Here is a 19,089-nt window from a genome sequence, read left to right as displayed (position 1 = left end):
GTGAAGAAACATTTGGTAGGAAGAAGAAGGGAATATCCGTCAGCTGTTGCTGATAGGCTAAATAAGAAGAAAGCTGAGATTGAATTTAGCTATGCATAGTTTATTAGTGACCTTGATGAGCAATCTTGGTAAGTGGGTTCAAGAAAGAACTGAATGAGTGAAAACAGAGTAAGTCTTTTGAAGAATTTTGTTTTAAATGGAGCAGTGGGGGAAAAAGGATCAAGTGAAGAGTTTCTTTAACATAAAAGAAATAATGACATGTTTGTTTGGAAATCATCCAGCAAATAGTAGGGGGAAATGATGTGGGAAAGGAGAGAATTGACGGAGCTGTGGCTTTGAGTTGGAGAGAGGATGGGATCTGGTAGATGAGTACATGTGCTGTAGCGTCTGATGTTCTCATGTGGCTTTAGTTTTCTGATTTAAAAAATTATCAGTAGAGAATATGAAAGTTGAAGTACTGTCTTTAATTTTTAATACCAGCATTTGAGGGATCTTTGACTCACTAAAATAACTTCTTTTTAAAATATTTTTTTTTATTGATTTTGAGAGAGAGAAACATCGATGTGAGAGCAGAACATCTATTGGCTGCCGCCTGCATGGTAATCAAGCAGGAAACCTGGTCATCTGCCCTATCTGGGAACCAAACCAGCAACCTTTTGGTACACGGGATGATGCCCAACCAACTGAGCCACACTGGCCAGAGCTAAAATGACTTGTATTGTGCTTTCTGAGGGAGTTTTAAACTTAACCCAGCAAATTTGCATATTTTAAGGATTAAACCTTACCTTATGAGATTAATGATGCATGTAATGCCTGTGGCACAACACTTGGTGTCATGTAGACACTCAAGAAATGATAACTATGATTAGAGGACGTAGAATGCACTAAACTAGGCTTACTTTACCTATTGGTCCCAAAAGATAAATTTATAATTTTAAATGTTATGTAAGTTAGAATTTGACAATAGTAAAATAAATATGCTAAATTTAAAACAATAGATCCTTTGGCGCCCTGACCGGTTTGGCTCAGTGGATAGAGCGTCGGCCTGCAGACTGAAGGGTCCCAGGTTCGATTCCAGTCAAGGGCATGTACCTTGGTTGCGGGCACATCCCCAGTGGGGCGTGTGCAGGAGGCAGCTGATCGATGTTTCTCTCTCATCGATGTTTCTAACTCTCTATCCCTCTTCCTTCCTCTCTGTAAAAAATCAATAAAATATATTTTAAAAAAAAAATAGATCCTTTGGCGTCTCTCCAAATGTTCCTTCTACTTCACAGTGTGGTCTCTCTTTGTGACTTAGTGATATTGGCTCCAGTGATCAGGGAGAAATATTGATCAGGGGCTCCAAAGATGAATGCTTGTTCTTATACGTTCATTATTTTATCATGTTGCTATGTTAATTTCTTTGTACAATGCAAATTATTTTTGTGTATAGTATCCTCCTATAGATTGTAAGTTCCGGAAGGTAGGTAATAACACTTGTACATTTCTAAGAAAATGACTCAAGTAATAGGTTGTATGTAGATGGTATTCAGTCACTATTGTGATTACTAAATCAAGGTTTCATAATCCTTTGATTAAACTTAGATATTCAATTCTAAATGTAGGCCTTGCTCCAATTCAGGACTAAAACCCTTCCACTGCTCTGGAAAATTCTGGAGCTAAATTATCTTATTGGGCTAAATGTTTGTTAATTAGAATACCTCCAAATGTAGCTATCCCAAATAAATTCCAGAGGGAGGTAGTAGTCAAATTTCACAGTTAAGCACATAATAATAGAAGCATAATTGGCACACACAGTTGTTGAAATGCCATAAAAACTAGTGTTATGATAATTAAAAGAAGTTGTTAGAGAATAATACTCAACTAATTTTAGCATATTGAAAATCAAAGTAAGATAGATTGACTTTGTGTAACTACGAGAAAATAGCCTTAGTTACTTTCACTGGCTTTATCAAGGAAGTAATGAGTGAAGTCAAAGAAGTGATACTCTTAACCAAATACTAGAGAATCTAAGTCGTGGCCAAGAACTGTTTGGGAAGGGTAAGCTGAAACAGCTATTTCATTCTGTAGTAGCCAATGTAGTTAAGAGAAGTGAGAGTACTACTTCCTTTATAAGCAGCAACTATGAGGCTTTAATCACAGGTTGCTGCTAAAGAAAAAGTTTAAAGGGGCTATATTTAAATTCAGGAGGTAACATTTAGCTATTCATGCAAAAGACTGAGAAATTCTAAATCTATTCAAATCTGGATTTCCATCACATAACAGTTATTTCTAAAGCATCAGAACAACCATCAGATCTATAGGAAATATTGAAAAAGTATTTTTTAAAAATCTGTCCTGTGTTGAAATTTTGCTTGTTTTCTTTGTATCATAGGTCCAGTTGTGTACGTCTTGGACCTTGCAGACAGACTGATCTCAAAAGCCTGTCCATTTGCTGCAGCGGGAATCATGGTTGGCTCTATCTATTGGACAGCTGTGACTTATGGAGCAGTGACAGTAATGCAGGTTCACTATTTTACTTAATTCAATTACATTACCTTTTTTTTTTTTTTTTTTTTTTTTTTAATCTCATAGAGGAAGGGAGAGGGATAGAGAAACATCAATGAGAGAATCATTGATTGGCTGCCTTCTCTATGCCCCCTACTGGGGATCTAGCCCAAAACCTGGTCATGTGACCTGGCCGGCAATCGAACCATGACCTTCTGGTTCATAGGTTAATGCTCAACCAGTGAGCCACACCAGCCAGGGCAAAGAGTTTTAAAATTTATTTTGAATAAGTAATAACTTTGTGATCTAAAAATAAGAAAGTATATAAAAAGCTGTTTAGTGTCCAGAATTGCCACAATTTATAACCATTGTCTTGTTGATTAGAAAATTTGTTGCTTCCAGTAACTGTTGATAAAGATTAGAGACTTATATTTTAAGGTTTAAGGTTTAATCCCAGGCCCTTGACTCTTCATTATATACCTCGTCCTTAAAGATTTTCAGTTATCATTTCTGGTTTTTTGTGTTATGATCTATGTCTTTTGCCCTAATCTTTCCTCATATCCATTTCTACAATAGCAGCATGACCCTTCTCCTTAAAAAGGACTTCTTATGACTCCACACTCAATATTATGAAATCAAACTTATCTTTTCTCAATTTAAAACCCAAATTTAGTCCTTATTATAATTTATCTATACTTTTAATTCCTATTATTTTTTCACCTACTCAATTTATAGCCTACATTCTTAGCCTTTAACTTTCTACTACATAACCCTCCCTATATGCAGTCCACTGACCAAGTCCAATCAGTTTTCATTTTGATGTCTTACATCTGTGGTTTCCTTTCCAGTTTTTACCTCATGATTTCTTGTCATTCTCCCATCATCACCTGGATAGCTAAAGGAGCCTCTTAATTGGTTTCTCTAACTTCATTTTCTTCTATCAGTCTATCCTTTCAAATGAATCTTCCTAAAATACCTTCAACATCTTATTTCAAGCTTACCATCTCTTCTGCCTTAAGTACTGCTCAAAAGTAGCACCTAGATTGGTTAAGCATTTCATAAGTAACTCAATAAACACACTTATGTTTATAAATGCTATAATTTGCTTTTCTTTCATATAAATTAGTGCATGGAAGAAAAGGGAGTTAAAGCAAGTCCTCAAATAATGTTTCATTCAACATCATTTTGTTATGTTGATAAGATACTGTAGGAACTTAACTCTTGTTTAAATCAATTAGCCTATGGTCAAGTTAGTTTCATTATTCATCATTTCAGTTAAAAGTCACAGAACCTGCCCTAGCTGGTTTGGCTCAGTGGATAGAGCATCGGCCTGCAGACTGAAGGGTCCCAGGTTCAATTCTGGTCAAGGGCACATGACTGGGTTGTGGGCTTGATCCCCAGTAGGGGTGTGCAGGAGGCAGCCGATAGATGATTCTCTCATCATTGATGTTTCTGTCCCTCTCTCACTCTCCCTTCCTCTCTGAAATCAATAAAAATACATATTTTTAAAAGTTACAGATCCTGCCCTGACCGGTTTGGCTCAGTGGATAGAGCATCGGGCCATGGACTGATAGGTCCTGGGTTCAGTTCCGGTCGAGGGCATGTACCTTGGTTGCAGGCTCAAGGCTCGATCCCCAGTGGGGGGTGTGCAGGAGGCAGCTGATCGATGTTTCTCTCTCATCGATGTTTCTAACTCTCTGTCCCTCTCCCTTACTCTCTGTAAAAAGTCAGTAAAAATATACATTTTTTTTTAAAGTTACAGATCCTGTTGACACCATTAAAGTGAGGACTTACTGTATATATGTAATATTCCAAAAATTGCACATAACCGGTCTCTGTCAGGGTCCATAGTAAGCAGCCTTTCTGGTTGCTCCATCAATAGCCATGGTGAGACAGTATTACAAGGCTTCTTCATAAAATCTTGATGACAACCAAAAATCTGGATATAGTCACTGGAATGAATCACAGATAGTAAGATGTCATTTGTGGTGAGTGTGGTAGATAAAGATGGAGAACGACTAATTTGAAAAGATCCCATTTTCTTAACCTGCTTTGTTATGTAGAGTTCTCCATAGTCTTACTTCATGCTGTTTTGAGAGCCTGTTGGGTGGTCTCCTCCCATCCCATCCTTACGTTGTTTAGATGTTTTTATCTCTGTCCTTTGGCTTATGTCCCTGCCTCATACCTGTGCTTCCAGTTCCCTCTCTACTAATCCAACTCTAAACCCTCCTTTCAGGCTTAGTTCAGCCACTTTTCCTCCATGAAACTTGCCCACTGTGGTTTCTTCTTCCTCTGCATTGGTGACATTTTTTATTCCTCAAATGGCAGCTAATTTTGTGGTGACCTACATAAAATTTATATATTTCTTATATAGATTACCTAAGTTATTTAACTTTTCCTATATTCAGGCCTTACTTTTCCTGTTAGAAGGTAATTTGCTTGAAAGTAGAGACTATCTTACACTCATACATTCCTATGTAGCATGTAACAGAGACTAACACTTTAATGTTTTCATGAATACTGATTTTTTTATATGATCAGTTCTATCAGGTATAACAGGATTATTTTCTAAGCAATAATTCATTTCTAATGATTATCAGTACATCATTAGATCAAGGAAATTCAGGACAATTCTAGGACTGAAAAAACTTAGAGCAGATTTTACATTAACGTACAAATACATTACAGGTGTATATTTGTTACAGATGAGGAAACTAGGCACTCTGAGACTGATTTCTCTTAAGACCTAAATGACTATAAGAAATGGAATGGCTCTTTTTGAGAAAAAGACTTTAACTCAATCTTAAAAGATTTTTGATAATGAGACACTTCAACAACATGAGTGAATTAAGGAATATAGTTCATATCCTCCAAAAAGGGCTACCAGTTGTATCATGATATTTTGAACAGTATTGGTATGATTCAGTCAAAAAGTTAACACTGACCTGAGGTCTGCATAAAATATAAAACAAATTGAAAGCCCTGATCCCCAGCCTCAAGGAACGTAGTCCAAGATAAGATGGACAAAATGAACAACTGGAGAAGAGTTACAAGGTTCCATAAACAATTGTGATGAGCATAGAAGACTACATAAGCAAATATTGTATTCAGTAAAAGTGAAAAATCATTTGAAGTTATGAAAAAGGTAAGTCTTAAGCTGACCCTTGAAGGAAATAATTTGGATTGGTAGAGGGAAGAAATGATACAAGTACAGAGATTAAAACGAACATGATGGCTAATCGTGACAGTAAAAAAAAAAATCTTAAAATTATGATAATACATATATATTAGGTGTTATCATTTAGAAATAACCTTTACATGTACTATCTCACATGAAAAGATTTTTTTTTTAAGCTCAGAAATGAGATAGATTGTGGACAGTAGGTAGTATTGTGTGTTACTGAAGAGCATTAGGAAGACTTTTACCTCCCTGAGCATATTTTAGGGAATGTGCCATCAGCAGTATTTAGGGTTTTCTCTTTAATACTTTGCTGTTACTTTTCCTTTTGTTCTCTTATTACTATGAGGTAAATCAGATTAAGGAATCACAACTATTCTCTTTATTGTTGAAAGTATTACAATATGTCCCTTTTTTTCCCCATTGCCCTCTCCACCCCCTCCCCCCAAGCCTTCTCCACCATATTGTCTATGACTATGGGTTATACATATACAAATATGAGTTCATTGGTTGATCTCTCCACCCCTCACCCCCACCCCAACCTTCACCCTCCACCTTCCACCATGCCTGCCTTCTTCCCTCTGAGGTTTGACAGTCTGTTCAACGTTTCAAGGTCTCTAGGTCTATTTTTGTTTTTTGTTTTGTTTAAATTTAATAAATCTTTATTCAGATTATTACAATTGTTTCTCCTTTTTCCCCCCATAGCTCCCCTCCACCCGGTTCCCACCCCACCCTCTGCCCTTACCTCCCTTCCACTGTCCTCATCCATAGGTGTACGATTTTTGTCCAGTCTCTTCCCGAAACCCCCACACCCCTTTTCCCTTGAGAATTATCAATCCACTCCCATTCTATGCCCCTGATTCTATTATATTCAGCAGTTTATTCTGTTCCTCAAATTTTTAATTCACTTGATTTTTAGATTCACTTGTTGATAGATATGTATTTGTTGTTCATAATTTTTATCTTTACTTTTCTCTTCTCCTTCCTCTTCTTAAAGAATACCTTTCAGCATTTCATATAATACTGGTTTGGTGGTGATGAACTCCTTTAGCTTTTTCTTGACTGTGAAGCTCTTTATCTGACCTTCAATTCTGAATGATAACTTTGCTGGGTAGAGTAATCTTGGTTGTAGGTTCTTGCTATTCATCACTTTGAATATTTCTTGCCACTCCCGTCTGGCCTGCATAGTTTCTGTTGAGAAATCAGCTGACAATCATATGGGTGCTCCCTTGTAGGTAATTAACTGTTTTTCTCTTGGTGCTTTTAATATTCTCTCTTTGTCTTTTGCCCTTGGCATTTTAATTATGATGTGTCTTGGTGTGGTCCTCTTTGGATTCCTCTTGTACGGGGTTCTGTGCGCTTCCTGGACTTGTAAGTCTGTTTCTTTCACCAGGTGGGGGAAGTTTTCAGTCATTATTTCTTCAAATAGGTTTTTAGTATCTTGCGCTCTCTCTTCTTCTGGCACCCCCATAATTCTGATGTTGGTACGCTTGAAGTTGTCCCAGTGGCTTCTTACACTATCTTCAAATTTTTGGATTCTTTTTTCTTTTTCCTTTCCCGGTTGAGTGTTTTTTGCTTCTTTGTATTTCAAATCTTTGGCTTGATTCTTGCGTTCCTCTAGTCTGCTGTTGGGTCTCTGTATAATATTTTTTATTTCAGTCAGTGTTTGTTTAATTTCTAGTTGGTCCTTTTTCATATCCTCAAGGGTCTCGTGAATTTATTGGCCTTTTCTAGGATATTCTTGAAAAACCTTATAACAGTGGTTTTGAACTCTATATCCAGTTGTTTGTTTTCCTCCATTTCTTTCATTTGTGATCTGTTTCTTTGTCTCTGCATTTTTGCTGGTTCCCTGAGTTGGTAGGGTGGCTTTGTGTGCTAGGTGTCCTATATGGGCCAGTGGGTCGGCCTCCCAGTTACCCAAGGTGGACACTCTTGGTGCACCCCTTTGTGGACTGTGTGTACAGCCTTGTTGTCATTAAGTCTTGATTGTTGTTGGTGTCACTGGGAGGAATTGACCTCCAGGCCAATTGGCTGTGAGGACCCGCTGTGTCTATAATGGAAGAACTGCTGCGCTGGAGACACGCTTAGGGGGCAGGACTTGCTTCAGTGGGGCTTTAGTGCTCACTGAGTCTGCCTCTTGAATGTGTCACTTACGGATGTGAGGAGTTGAAATCTGGTGTTGTCTCACACTGACCACTAGATACACTGGCTTCTGGATCTCCATTGGGATGCTGGTCAGCTACTATCTAAGGCCACCCAGCAGGAGCTACAGCGAGAACTACAGTTTTCTCCTCTTTGCTTGGGGTTTGGAGGTTTTGGAGCTGTCTGACCAGAGCTGCAGTTTGTTGGGTTAAGCTGCGATAGGGCAGGCCATTTATATGCAAAAGCCGCTGCACAGAGCTTGGGTGGGTTTGTAGATTGTGCGGGGCAGGGTCTCAGGGAGTCACTAGGCTAGGGCGTGGCAAACAGCGATGGCTGCCTGTCAGCCGTCTCTGTGTTTCCACGTCCCGGCGTCTCGCGCCCCAGCACAGTAAACAATGACTACTGCGCGCACCTCTGCAAGAAAGTCACCCTTACTTTCCGACCCGATGGCATACAGTCCAGCTTCTCCCCATAGGAGTTTGGGGGCCCCGCGTCTCCCCAGAAACTGGAGTTCAGAGTAATCTGGAGCTTGTCTCCCTTTGGGTTGAAAGAAGCAGCGCACCCAGACACCCGCCGCCAGCCCGATTCGCGCGCCTCCGTACCTCAGCTTTTCAGTGCTTGTGCACGTCTCAATGCTCTTTTCTCTTTTTTTTTTTAAATACATCTTTATTGTTCAGATTATTACAGGTGTTCCTCTTTTTTTTCCCTCATAGCTCCCCTCCACCTGATACCCCACCCTATGCCCTTACCCCCCGCCACTGTCTTCATCCATAGGTGTAAGCTTTTTGTCCAATCTCTTCCCGCACCCCTCACACCCACTTCCCCCTGAGAATTGTCAGTCCACTCCCTTTCTATGTCCCTGATTCTATTATATTCACCAGTCCATTCTGTTCTTCAGATTTTTTATTCACTTGATTTTTAGATTCACTTGTTGGTAGGTATGTATTTGATGTCATTTTGTTGTTCATAATTCTTATCTTTACCTTTTTTTTCTTCCTCTTCTTAAAGAATACCCTTCAGCATTTCATGTAATCCTGGTTTGGTGGTGATGAACTCCTTTAGCTTTTTCTTGTCTGTGAAGCTCTTTATCTGACCTTCAACTCTGAATGATAGCTTTGCTGGGTAGAGTAATCTTGGTTGTAGGTTCTTGCCGTTCATCACTTTGAATATTTCTTGCCACTCCCTTCTGGCCTGCATAGTTTCTGCCGAGAAATCAGCTGACAGTCGTATGGGTGCGCCCTTGTAGGTAACTAACCGTTTTTCTCTTGCTGCTTTCAAGATTATTTCTTTGTCTTTTACCCTTGGCATTTTAATTATGATGTGTCTTGGTGTGGTCCTCTTTGGATTCCTCTTGTACGGGGTTCTGTGCGCTTCATGAACTTGTAAGTCTATTTCTTTCACCAGGTAGGGAAAGTTTTCTGTCATTATTTCTTCTAATAGGTTTTCAATATTTTGCTCTCTGTCTTCTTCTGGCACCCCAAAAATTCGGATGTTGGTACGCTTAAAGTTGTCCCAAAGGCTCATTACACTATCTTCATATTTTTGGATTCTTTTTTCTTTTTGTTTTTCTGGTTGGGTGTTTTTTGTTTTCTCATATTTCAGATCTTTGGTTTGATTCTTGGAGTACGTTGATCTACAGTTGAGATTCTTTATATTCTTTATTTTAGACAGTGTATGCTTAATTTCTGACTGGTCCTTTTCCATTTTTTTGGCATTCTCATTAAGGTCCTTGAAGGTCTCACTAAGCTCCTCGGAGGTCTCATCAAGTTTTTTGGCGGATTTTAGAAGATTCTTGAGTAACCTTATAAATGTGATTCTGAACTCTATGTTGTCCAGTAGTTTGCTTTCCTCCATTTCTCTCATTCGTGAAATGTTTGTCTCTGCATTTTGCTGCTTCCCTGTGTTGATGGAGTGGCTTTGTGTGGTAGGTGACCTATAGGGGCCAGTAGCTCAGCCTCTCCAATCACCTGAGGTGGACGCCTTTGGTACACCCCTTTGTGGGCTGAGTGCAAAGTCTTGGTGTGGTTAAGCCTTGATTGCTGTTGGTACACTGGGAGGAATTGACCTCCAGGCCAATTGGCTGTGAGGACCCGCTGTGTCTATAATGGAAGAGCTGCTGCTCTGGAGACACGCTTATGGTGCAGGACTTGTTTCAGTGGGGCTTTGTTGCTCACTGAGTCTGCCTCTTGAATGTGTCACTTATGGATGCGAGGAGTTGAAATCTGGTGTCGTCTCACACTGACCACTAGGTACACTGGCTTCTGGATCTCCAATGGGGTGCAGGTCAGCTACTGTCTGAGGCCACCCAGCAGGCGCTACAGCGAGAACTACAGTTTTCTCCTCTTTGCTTGGGGTTTGGAGGTTTTGGAGCTGTCTGACCCGGGCTGCAAGTTTGCTAGGTTAAGCTGCGATAGGGCAGGCCATTCATATGCTAAAGCCACTGCACAGAGCTTGGGTGGGTTTGTAGATTGTGCGGGGCGGGGTCCTAGGGAGTCACTAGGCTAGGGCGTGGCAAACAGCGATGGCTGCCAGTTAGCCGGCTCTGCGTCTCCGACCGCGTGCACGCAGCCCTGCAAGCAAGCCTCCCTCACTTTCCGACCCGATGGCAGACAGTCCAGCTTCTCCCCGTAGGAGTTTGGGTCCCCCCGCGTCTCCCCAGGAACTGGAGTTCGGAGTAATCGGGAGCTTGTCTCCCTTCGGGTTGAAAAAAGCAGCGCTCCCAGTCGCCCGTCGCCAGTGCGATTCACGCGCCTCCGTACCTCAGCTTTTCAGCACTTGTGCACATCTCAATGCTGTTTTCTCTTTCCTTCTAGTTGTAGAACTTCCACTCAGCCAGCTTTCCTGTGGTTCTGGGTGATAGACGTTTAGACTTTTAGTTGTAGTTTTGAAATTGTTGTGCGAGGCAGCAGTTTAGGTGTTTATCTATGCCGCCATCTTGGTTTCTTCTCTGGGTCTATTTTTGTTCATCAGTTCATGTTGTTCATTAGATTCCACATATGAGTGAGATCATGTGATACTTATCTTTCTCTGACTGGCTTATTTTGCTTAGCATAATGCTCTCTAGGTCCATTCGTGCTGTTGCAAATGGTAAGGGTTTTTTTCTTTTTTACAGCAGCATAGTATTCCATTGTATAGATGTACCACAGCTTTTTAATCCACTAATCTGCTAAAACTCTTAGCCTTTCAGCATTGGTGAACTGTACTTAGAGGCCATTTTCAAATCTTAGCTATTGTAAATTGCACTGCTATGAACATAGGAGTGCATATATGCTTTCTGATGGGTGTTTTTGATTTCTTGGGATAGATTCCTAGAAGTGGGATCACTGGGTCAAATGGCAGTTCCATTTTTAATTTTTTGAGGAAACTCCAACTGTTTTCCACAGAGGCTGCACTAGTTTGCATTCCCACCAGCAGTGTACTAGGGTTCCCTTTTCTCCACATCCTCGCCAGCACTTGTTTGTTGATTTGTTGATGGTAGCCATTCTAACAGGTGTGAGGTGGTATCTCATTGTCATTTTGATTTGCATCTCTCAGATGATTAGTGACTTTGAGCATTTTTTCATATGACTTTTGGCCTTCTGTATGTCCATTTTGGAGCTATTCCCATTTATTTTTTCATGAAAAAGTCATAGTTTCAATCTCTGTTAATTGTGAGGAACTTATTAGGAACTTCACTTACATTTTTATTGAAAAGACAATAGGCTGAAGACCTTTCAAGCACTGATGCATTTAATCCTTGCAACAATCTTATGTCATAGATACTATCAATTATTCCTTATTTACAGGTTCAAAGAGTTTACATGTCCAGAAACACACAACAAGAAAAAGCATTAAGACTCCTGTCCCTGCCCTAGCCAGTTTGGCTTAGTGGATAGAGCATGGGGATGAAGGGTCCCAGGTTCAATTTTGGTCATGGGCACATGCCCAGGTTGCCGGCTAGGTCCCCAATAGGGGATGTGCAGGAAGCAGCCAATCAATGATTCTCTCTCATCATTGATGTTTCTATCTTTCTCTCCCTCTCCCTTCCTCTCTGAAATTTTTTTTTAAGTTACTTTAAAAAAAAAAAAAAAAGACTCCTGTCCCTAATCTTGGGCTACTTAAGTGAAATCTGGTTGCAAAGGCAGTTGGAACATTTTATTCTGGAACAATGGAACCTTAATATTCAACCTAGTTCCACTTTTGCATTTAGTATAAAGACAAAGCCCATAAGCATTGTCCATTCTTAATTACACTAAATTATCACTAAGAAAATTATTAGTTCATCACTGATCTACCTTTTCATTTGAAAGTAGGGTTCTAATAGGTGGTGCTTTAGAAGACCAGGCTTTAATTAAAACTCTTAGCCTTTCAGCATTGGTGAACTGTAGACCTAACTGGATACAAAGATCTAGCTTGTTGCTCTTTAGCAGAAAAAAAAAAAAACTTTTCTCTAAACCTCCAACCCCATACGCCTTTATTTTATATGTGGATAACAAACTCTTAGAGAAGGCATTCTATAATTCCTGAATCTCACTCCAAAATTGAAGTCTTAACTGTTTTTGCCCTTGCTGGTGTGGTCCAATTGGTTGGAGTGTTGTCCTGTGCACTGAAGGGTCATGGGTTTGATTGCTGGTCAGGGCACATACCCAAGTTGTAGGTTCCATCCTTGGTCAGGGTGTATATGGGAGGCAAAGGATCGATGTTTCTCTCTCTCTCTCTCTCCCTCTCCCTCTCTCTCCATCTCTCCGTGCCTCCCTCCCCCTTTTCTCCTCCCTCCCCTTCTTCCTTCTCTCTAAATCAGTAAAAACATACCCTTGGGTAAGGATTTAAAATAATAATAATCTGCTTGTATTTTTTTTTAATTTTCTTTATTAATTATAATTTACATTCAGTATTATTTTTATACGTTTCAGGTGTACAGCATAGTGGCTAGATGATCATATACTTTAGAGAGTGGTGTTCCCACCCACTCTGACATTTAACATATTTTTATTGATTTCAGAGAGAAGAAGGGAGAGGGAGAGAAATATAAACATCAATGATGAGACAGAATCATTGATCAGCCCCCCCCCCCCCCCCACCCAAATACACACACATCTCCCATTGTGGATCGAGGCTGCAACCCAACAGTGACCTAGTTCATAGGTCAAAGCTCAACCACTGAGCCACGCCCACCAGGCCCAATTTATACTTCTTAGTCCTTTCACCTTTTTCACCCAGTCCTTCTCCCTCCTCCCCTCTGGCAGCCATCAGACTGTACTGTTATCTCTAAGTCTGTTTCAAAAAAAATAATGTTTTTAAATCTTCCAGCATAGAACCAGAATGTACATGATCATACACAAAGTTTGCTGGTTTTCTATTGACCAAAGTTAAATGAGCCTCCTTGCTTAATTCATCTTTTCATTTATTGCCCTTGAGTCTTGACAGTAGTAGGTAGTGTACTACAGGTGTTAACACTATTCTATTTTCTTTACAGCATTTATATTTGCCCCCTTGTTTGATTTGGTTGTCTCGCCTCCAGAAGACATCCATTTAGCTCACCACTTAAACCCCAGTACCAAGGCCTGTGTCTGGCACATAATCAGAGTTTAGTTGAATGAATGAATGCATGCATGCAAGTGTGCCTGCATGGTGACTCTTAGCTTGAGCACAAAGCCTCTCTCTGCTTTAGCTGTAACAGGTGGGATGATAGGGCTTTGCTCACTGCCCTATTTTTTTTTTTTGTTTCCTCATTTTTAGACAACTGGTTGTAAGGTTTTAACTGCTTTCATGAAAAACAAACATATCTGAATATTCACTCTGCTTTGTGGGGTTTTTTTAATTTGTTAATTTAATTAATTTTATGTCATTGTTTAAGGTATTACAAATAGTAGTACATGTCTCCTTTTTTTTCCCCATTGACCTCCTACCCTCACCCCCCCTTCACTTGCCCTCACCCCCCCCCCCCAGTGTCTTGCATCCATTGGTTGTGCTTATATGGATGCATACAAGTCCTTCGGTTGATTTCTTACCCTCCCCAACCCTCCCCTGCCTTCCCGCTGTAGTTTGACAGTCTGTTCGATGCTTTTTTGCTTCTGTATCTATTTTTGTTCAACAGTTTATAATGTTCTTTATATTCCACAAATGAGTGAGATCATATAGTGTTTATCTTTTGCTGACTGGCTTATTTCACTTAGCATAATGCTTTCCAGTTCCATCCATGCTGTTGCCAGTGGTAAGAATTCCTTCTTTTTTACCACAGCGTAGTATTCCATTGTGTATATGTACCACAGTTTTCTAATCCACTCATCTGCTGACGGGCATTTAGGCTGTTTCCAAATCTTAGCTATTGTAAATTGTGCTGCTATGAACATAGGGGTGCATATACCCTTTCTGATTAGTGTTTTGTTTTCTTGGGATATATTCCTAGAAGTGGTATTACTGGGTCAAATGGCAGTTCCATTTTTAATTTTTTGAGGAAACGCCATACTGTTTTCCACAGTGGCTGCACCAGTCTGCATTCCCACCAGCAGTGAAGGAGGGTTCCTTTTTCTCTGCAACCTCTCCAGCACTTGTTGTTTGTTGATGATAGCCATTCTGGCAGGTGTGAGATGGTACCTCATTGTTGTTTCGATTTGCATCTCTCGGATGATTAGTGACTTTGAGCATGTTTTCAAATGTCTCTTGGCTTTCTCTATGTCCTCTTTGGAAAAGTGTCTACTAGTATTTAGGTCCTTTGCCCATTTTTTGATTGGATTGTTTATCTTCCTTTTGTTAAGTTGCCTTGTGTTTTAAACCCTAAGTTCTAAACAGAATACATAACCTAGCAAATGAATTTTCAAATGTTTGCTAACACTTTGAGAGTATTTAAATCACATTCAGTTATAACTTTAAAGTGATCATTATATTGAAAATAATAAAACAGTATAAAAAATGGAATGTCCTAGAAAAGCATTATAGATAAAGATGGTCTCTTGGCTAATCTACTGGCTCATCTGCCAGTATTGAATTAGGTTTATGAAATACTGTGAGCCAGACTATTTCATTTTAGAGCAACTCAAGACAATCACCCTTTACATGCAAGATGTGAAGTTGCTAAGTTTCTACCGGAGACACTGAAGAGTATCGGGTACTGATGCCATGGTTTTTGACCATTTGGAAGAGGCTAGCCTCCTGCCCTTTAATATTACATCTTAGAGAACTTAACCAAGTGCAAGTCTGGGTTATATCCCTGACTGAAATTTTAAAGGCTCCTATTTTGGTTCTCTCCACATACTTCTATAAAATATTTTTACCTGGACCGAGACTGTCTTCCAGAATTTCAACTTGCCCCGATCATTCTCAGCTTGACCTTATTTCACATCTTGTAGTCCACCTAAAAAAAAGTGTTATCATAGCTGACATAAAGAGCATGTCATTTTTGAAAAAAATCTCATGAGCTTTTCTGAGTAGTTTCTAGTTCTCCCTACCTCCTTTCCTCTTCCTCTTTGCCTGTCCTTCTTTTTCCCTCCTTCCTATAGAAAATATAGACAGGGTCCTTTCTGATCCTTTCTTCCTCAAGTGTGATCAGAAAAACTTACATAGAGTCCTTTACAGTAGTGTCCTACTATCAGGCTGTTGGCCTCACAGTGTGTTACCTGGGTGGATTTCTGAAGTAGTATCCCTCCTCCCCCTATTAACTGCCAAGAATAACTCCTCAAATAAATATTTTTAATTTGTGAGCAATTGAAACTTTTGACTAAAGGGACATCATTTGAGACGTTTGAAAGAGAATTGCCAGGGAAATCACTTAGTTAAAAATAAGCTCGCCAACAAAGTGGTGATTTTGAGAGAAGTGTAAGGCTGAGTGATCAGCAGGTGGAAAGGATTCTGCTGCGAGGGGAAGTATGGAGATTCACAAATGCCAATTAATCATGTACTTCTTGCCCTCTGGCATCTACACCAATTGAGAATAGCCCTAAGATCCAGAGGAGATGGAAAGTACTGTTTTAGTTTCATTTCCCATAAAGAGGGCACTGGAAAGTTCTAGATTGGAGAAAATGACTGGAACCTGTAGCCAAAACTCCTTACAGCAGTCCCCCAAACCTAGACCTTGGAATTGCATTTTTAAAGGAGAGTTAGGTGTGGAGAGCAAGCATTTAGCCAACCACAGAGATTTCACTATCCCAGACATCACCAATGGGGAGTAAGAGCCAAAGAGAAGTGAGTTTTCGGGCTATCTCCTAAAGACAGGTCCTGCCCCTTGCCTGGCTATGCCTACCTCCTAGTAGGAAAAACAGGAAAACCGATCCTCTGCTAGAAGACAAATACAGCCTAAAATAGCCCCGGCAAACCAAATCAATTAAGAGGACTGGAAGCAAGAACCAGAAGTCCCCTCCCTCCCTCCATTCAAATGTAATCAATGTGGGTCAACCATTTTTAAAACTTGTTTTAATGTAATATGAAATCACTTGAGAGGTGCCCCCCCCCCCACCTTGAATGAGAGACAATTCTTATATATAAATCTGGACTGATAGCTTTCCAGCTTATTTTTTAAGCTTTTTATTTCTGTATTCTTTTTTTTTTTTTTAAATATATTTTATTGATATTTCACAGAGAGGAAGGGAGAGGGATAGAGAGCTAGAAACATCGATGAGAGAGAAACATCAATCAGCTGCCTCCTGCACACCACCTACTTGGGGATGTGCCCGCAACCAAGGTACATGCCCTTGACCGGAATCGAACCTGGGACCCTTGAGTCCCCAGGCCGACACTCTATCCACGGAACCAAACCGGTTTCGGCTATTTCTGTATTCTTTAGACATTTAGCATTTCTTCTAAAATGAATTGAGCTGGAGCATGCCACATCCCTTCATTAGCTAAGGAAATGATTCTAGCAAATGCTGTCTGTTTCACAGGTTGTAGGCCATAAAGAAGGTCTGGATGTTATGGAGAGAGCTGATCCTTTGTTCCTTTTAATTGGACTTCCTACTATTCCTGTCATGCTGATATTAGGCAAGATGATTCGCTGGGAGGATTATGTGCTTAGACTATGGCGCAAATACTCAAATAAACTACAAATTTTGAACAGTATATTTCCAGGTAAGGCCCTGAATTGTGGTAACAAGCATGCCAAATTAACCTTGTGGAAGAATCCCTGTGTACAAAGGTATTTTCGCTATGCTAATTTATTAGCACTAATACCCTGCATTTTTTCCCCTCTAGGGATTGGCTGTCCTGTTCCTCGAATTCCAGCTGAGGCTAATCCTTTAGCAGATCATGTCTCTGCCACCCGAATTTTATGTGGAGCCCTTGTCTTTCCTACTATTGCGACTATAGTTGGTAAACTGATGTTTAGTAGTGTTAATTCTAATTTACAAAGGACAATCTTGGTAAGATGGCTTTATTATTACTTTTTTTTAAAGTGACTATACAAAAGAGAATGAATTATATATTTGTTGTTGTTTTTAAAAAACCAATGAGACTATATAAATATTCTGGGGCTCCTCAATTTGATCCTCACTGTCATATTATAGCAATAAAATGGAAAGAGTCATGGCTGTAGCGCTGGCCTTCCAGAACTGTGCTGTGGGTGACTTCTCTCCCAGGATATGCAGGAATCCTCACACCATCCCTACTGCAGCAAGGTTATGGTAAAGAGCTTCTGCTCTCTGTCAGCCTGCCGGTTCAAACCCTATCACAGATACTGTCTTGCTGAGAAACAAGTTTCTTGTCTTCTCTGTGCCTGTAGAATAAAGATAGTAATGGCAGCTACCTCAGTAAACTTAATTTAATTATGTTTCTCTAAATGTGCATTAGAAAAAGCTAATTTTCCTTTTTATTTTAGGGTGGAATTGCTTTTGTTGCCATAAAAGGAGCATTCAAGGTTTACTTCAAACAGCAGCAATATTTACGTCAGGCACACCGCAAAATTCTAAATTATCCAGAGCAAGAAGAAGCATAAAACTATGACTTCCTGTCGTTCTGCAGTCCTCTCATCCCTATGAGTCTATTGTGTTGTTTTGATTCCATCATTAATGCACAGTAGTGGAGACTTGTGATAAGCTGCTGCTCTCATATTTTTAAGAAATATAATAAAGAAAGCACTTAGGGCCGGAGAACTCCTCTCAGTAATCACGGAACCTAAGGATGTGATTCGTTCTCATTATTCTGTATGTACTTCTTTTATGGCAGTCGTCTGAACCATTATATTAGCATGGGAAACCTGGCTTTGTTCATATTTTCTTCAGACAAAAATGTAAGGATCAACCTGTGCAAATATTGAAAAATGCACATGCTGTTTTATTCAAAGGCCTCTTTTGTACATGTTCATGTTCAGTGTTTCCTTAGAATTGGCAACTCAATGAAGGTACTGAGAACTTTTCTCACTGGCATAATTTGATTACATGTTGTAAACAGGAGTACATGTTAATATGAGGAAATGTAAATTAAATTAGTTATAAATAACAAACCAAAAATGTATGTAAACATTTAAATGATTATCTGAACAAATGCGATTTTGTTGGTTTTTTTTTAACCCATGTGATGTCCTCCAAAGTGTGTAGGATAAAAATTCACAGGGCTTCCAGATCACTTTTTCACTATTAAATATTATTTATATAATGTTGACATCTCATAGTTCATAATGTAATTTTGACTCGTGCAGTCTTAATTACTGTGTGTGTATGTGTGTGAGAGAGAGAGAGAGAGAAAGAGAGAGAGGTGTCAGGTCCTTCCATCACTGGACTAAGGTTTTTAAATCCATATTTCTAGAAATTAGAGCTGCCAGATTATAGTAGTTTGAGCACAGAGAATGATTTGCAAAAATTTCAATAAAGTTATTTTTCTCTTCTCTTTCATTGATTCAGTTATTCAGGTATTTGCTGATCACCTCCCGTTTGCCCAGGCACTATGCCGAGTGCTATGGGATACAATGGTGAACACGACAGACTTGGTTCTATGTAATTTACAGTCTAATTTCAACAGATAGAAACCAACAGTGGTGAACCAAGGTGAGGCCTGGAGCTCTTTGTTTTTACACCAGTCAGTGAGGAGATACTTATGAAAATAAGTCTTGAGTAAATATTGAGGTCATTGGTTTTGGCTTAAGACAATTTATTATTTTAAAAACCAATACTAATGTTTTTAGATTTTGCTTGTCATATTGATGAGAGTAGTATCTTAATAATCACTGTTTAGTTTCATATTAATTTTTAAGAAGCAATTATTTATTTTAAGCCATTTTTAATAGTGGCCCTTTTAATGTTATTCAGCAATCTGATTTTGCAGTTATTTTCATTAATTAAAATTAAATTTTTAAAAGTTCTAAAAACCCTATTTATTTT

General features: G+C 39.4%; 1 protein-coding gene across 3 annotated transcripts in view; it reads left to right on the top strand.

Moving 5' to 3' along the window:
* MARCHF5 (membrane associated ring-CH-type finger 5) overlaps positions 1-18,598 on the top strand; it is a 50,967-nt gene extending 32,369 nt beyond the window's left edge. For all 3 annotated transcript variants that reach the window (XM_080687318.1, XM_080687320.1, XM_080687319.1), the window contains 4 exons: positions 2,375-2,505; positions 16,663-16,846; positions 16,970-17,136; positions 17,592-18,598. In XM_080687318.1, coding sequence (XP_080543444.1) covers positions 2,375-2,505; positions 16,663-16,846; positions 16,970-17,136; positions 17,592-17,708 — 599 coding nt within the window. In that variant the 3' untranslated portion in view covers positions 17,709-18,598. The remainder of the gene's footprint in view (positions 1-2,374; positions 2,506-16,662; positions 16,847-16,969; positions 17,137-17,591) is intronic.
* Positions 18,599-19,089: the final 491 nt, after the last annotated feature.

This window comes from Plecotus auritus (genome assembly GCF_963455305.1).
Source record: "Plecotus auritus genome assembly, chromosome: 9".
In the NCBI taxonomy this organism is placed as follows: Eukaryota; Metazoa; Chordata; class Mammalia; order Chiroptera; family Vespertilionidae; genus Plecotus; species Plecotus auritus.
This window is presented reverse-complemented; position numbering and strand designations above follow the sequence as displayed.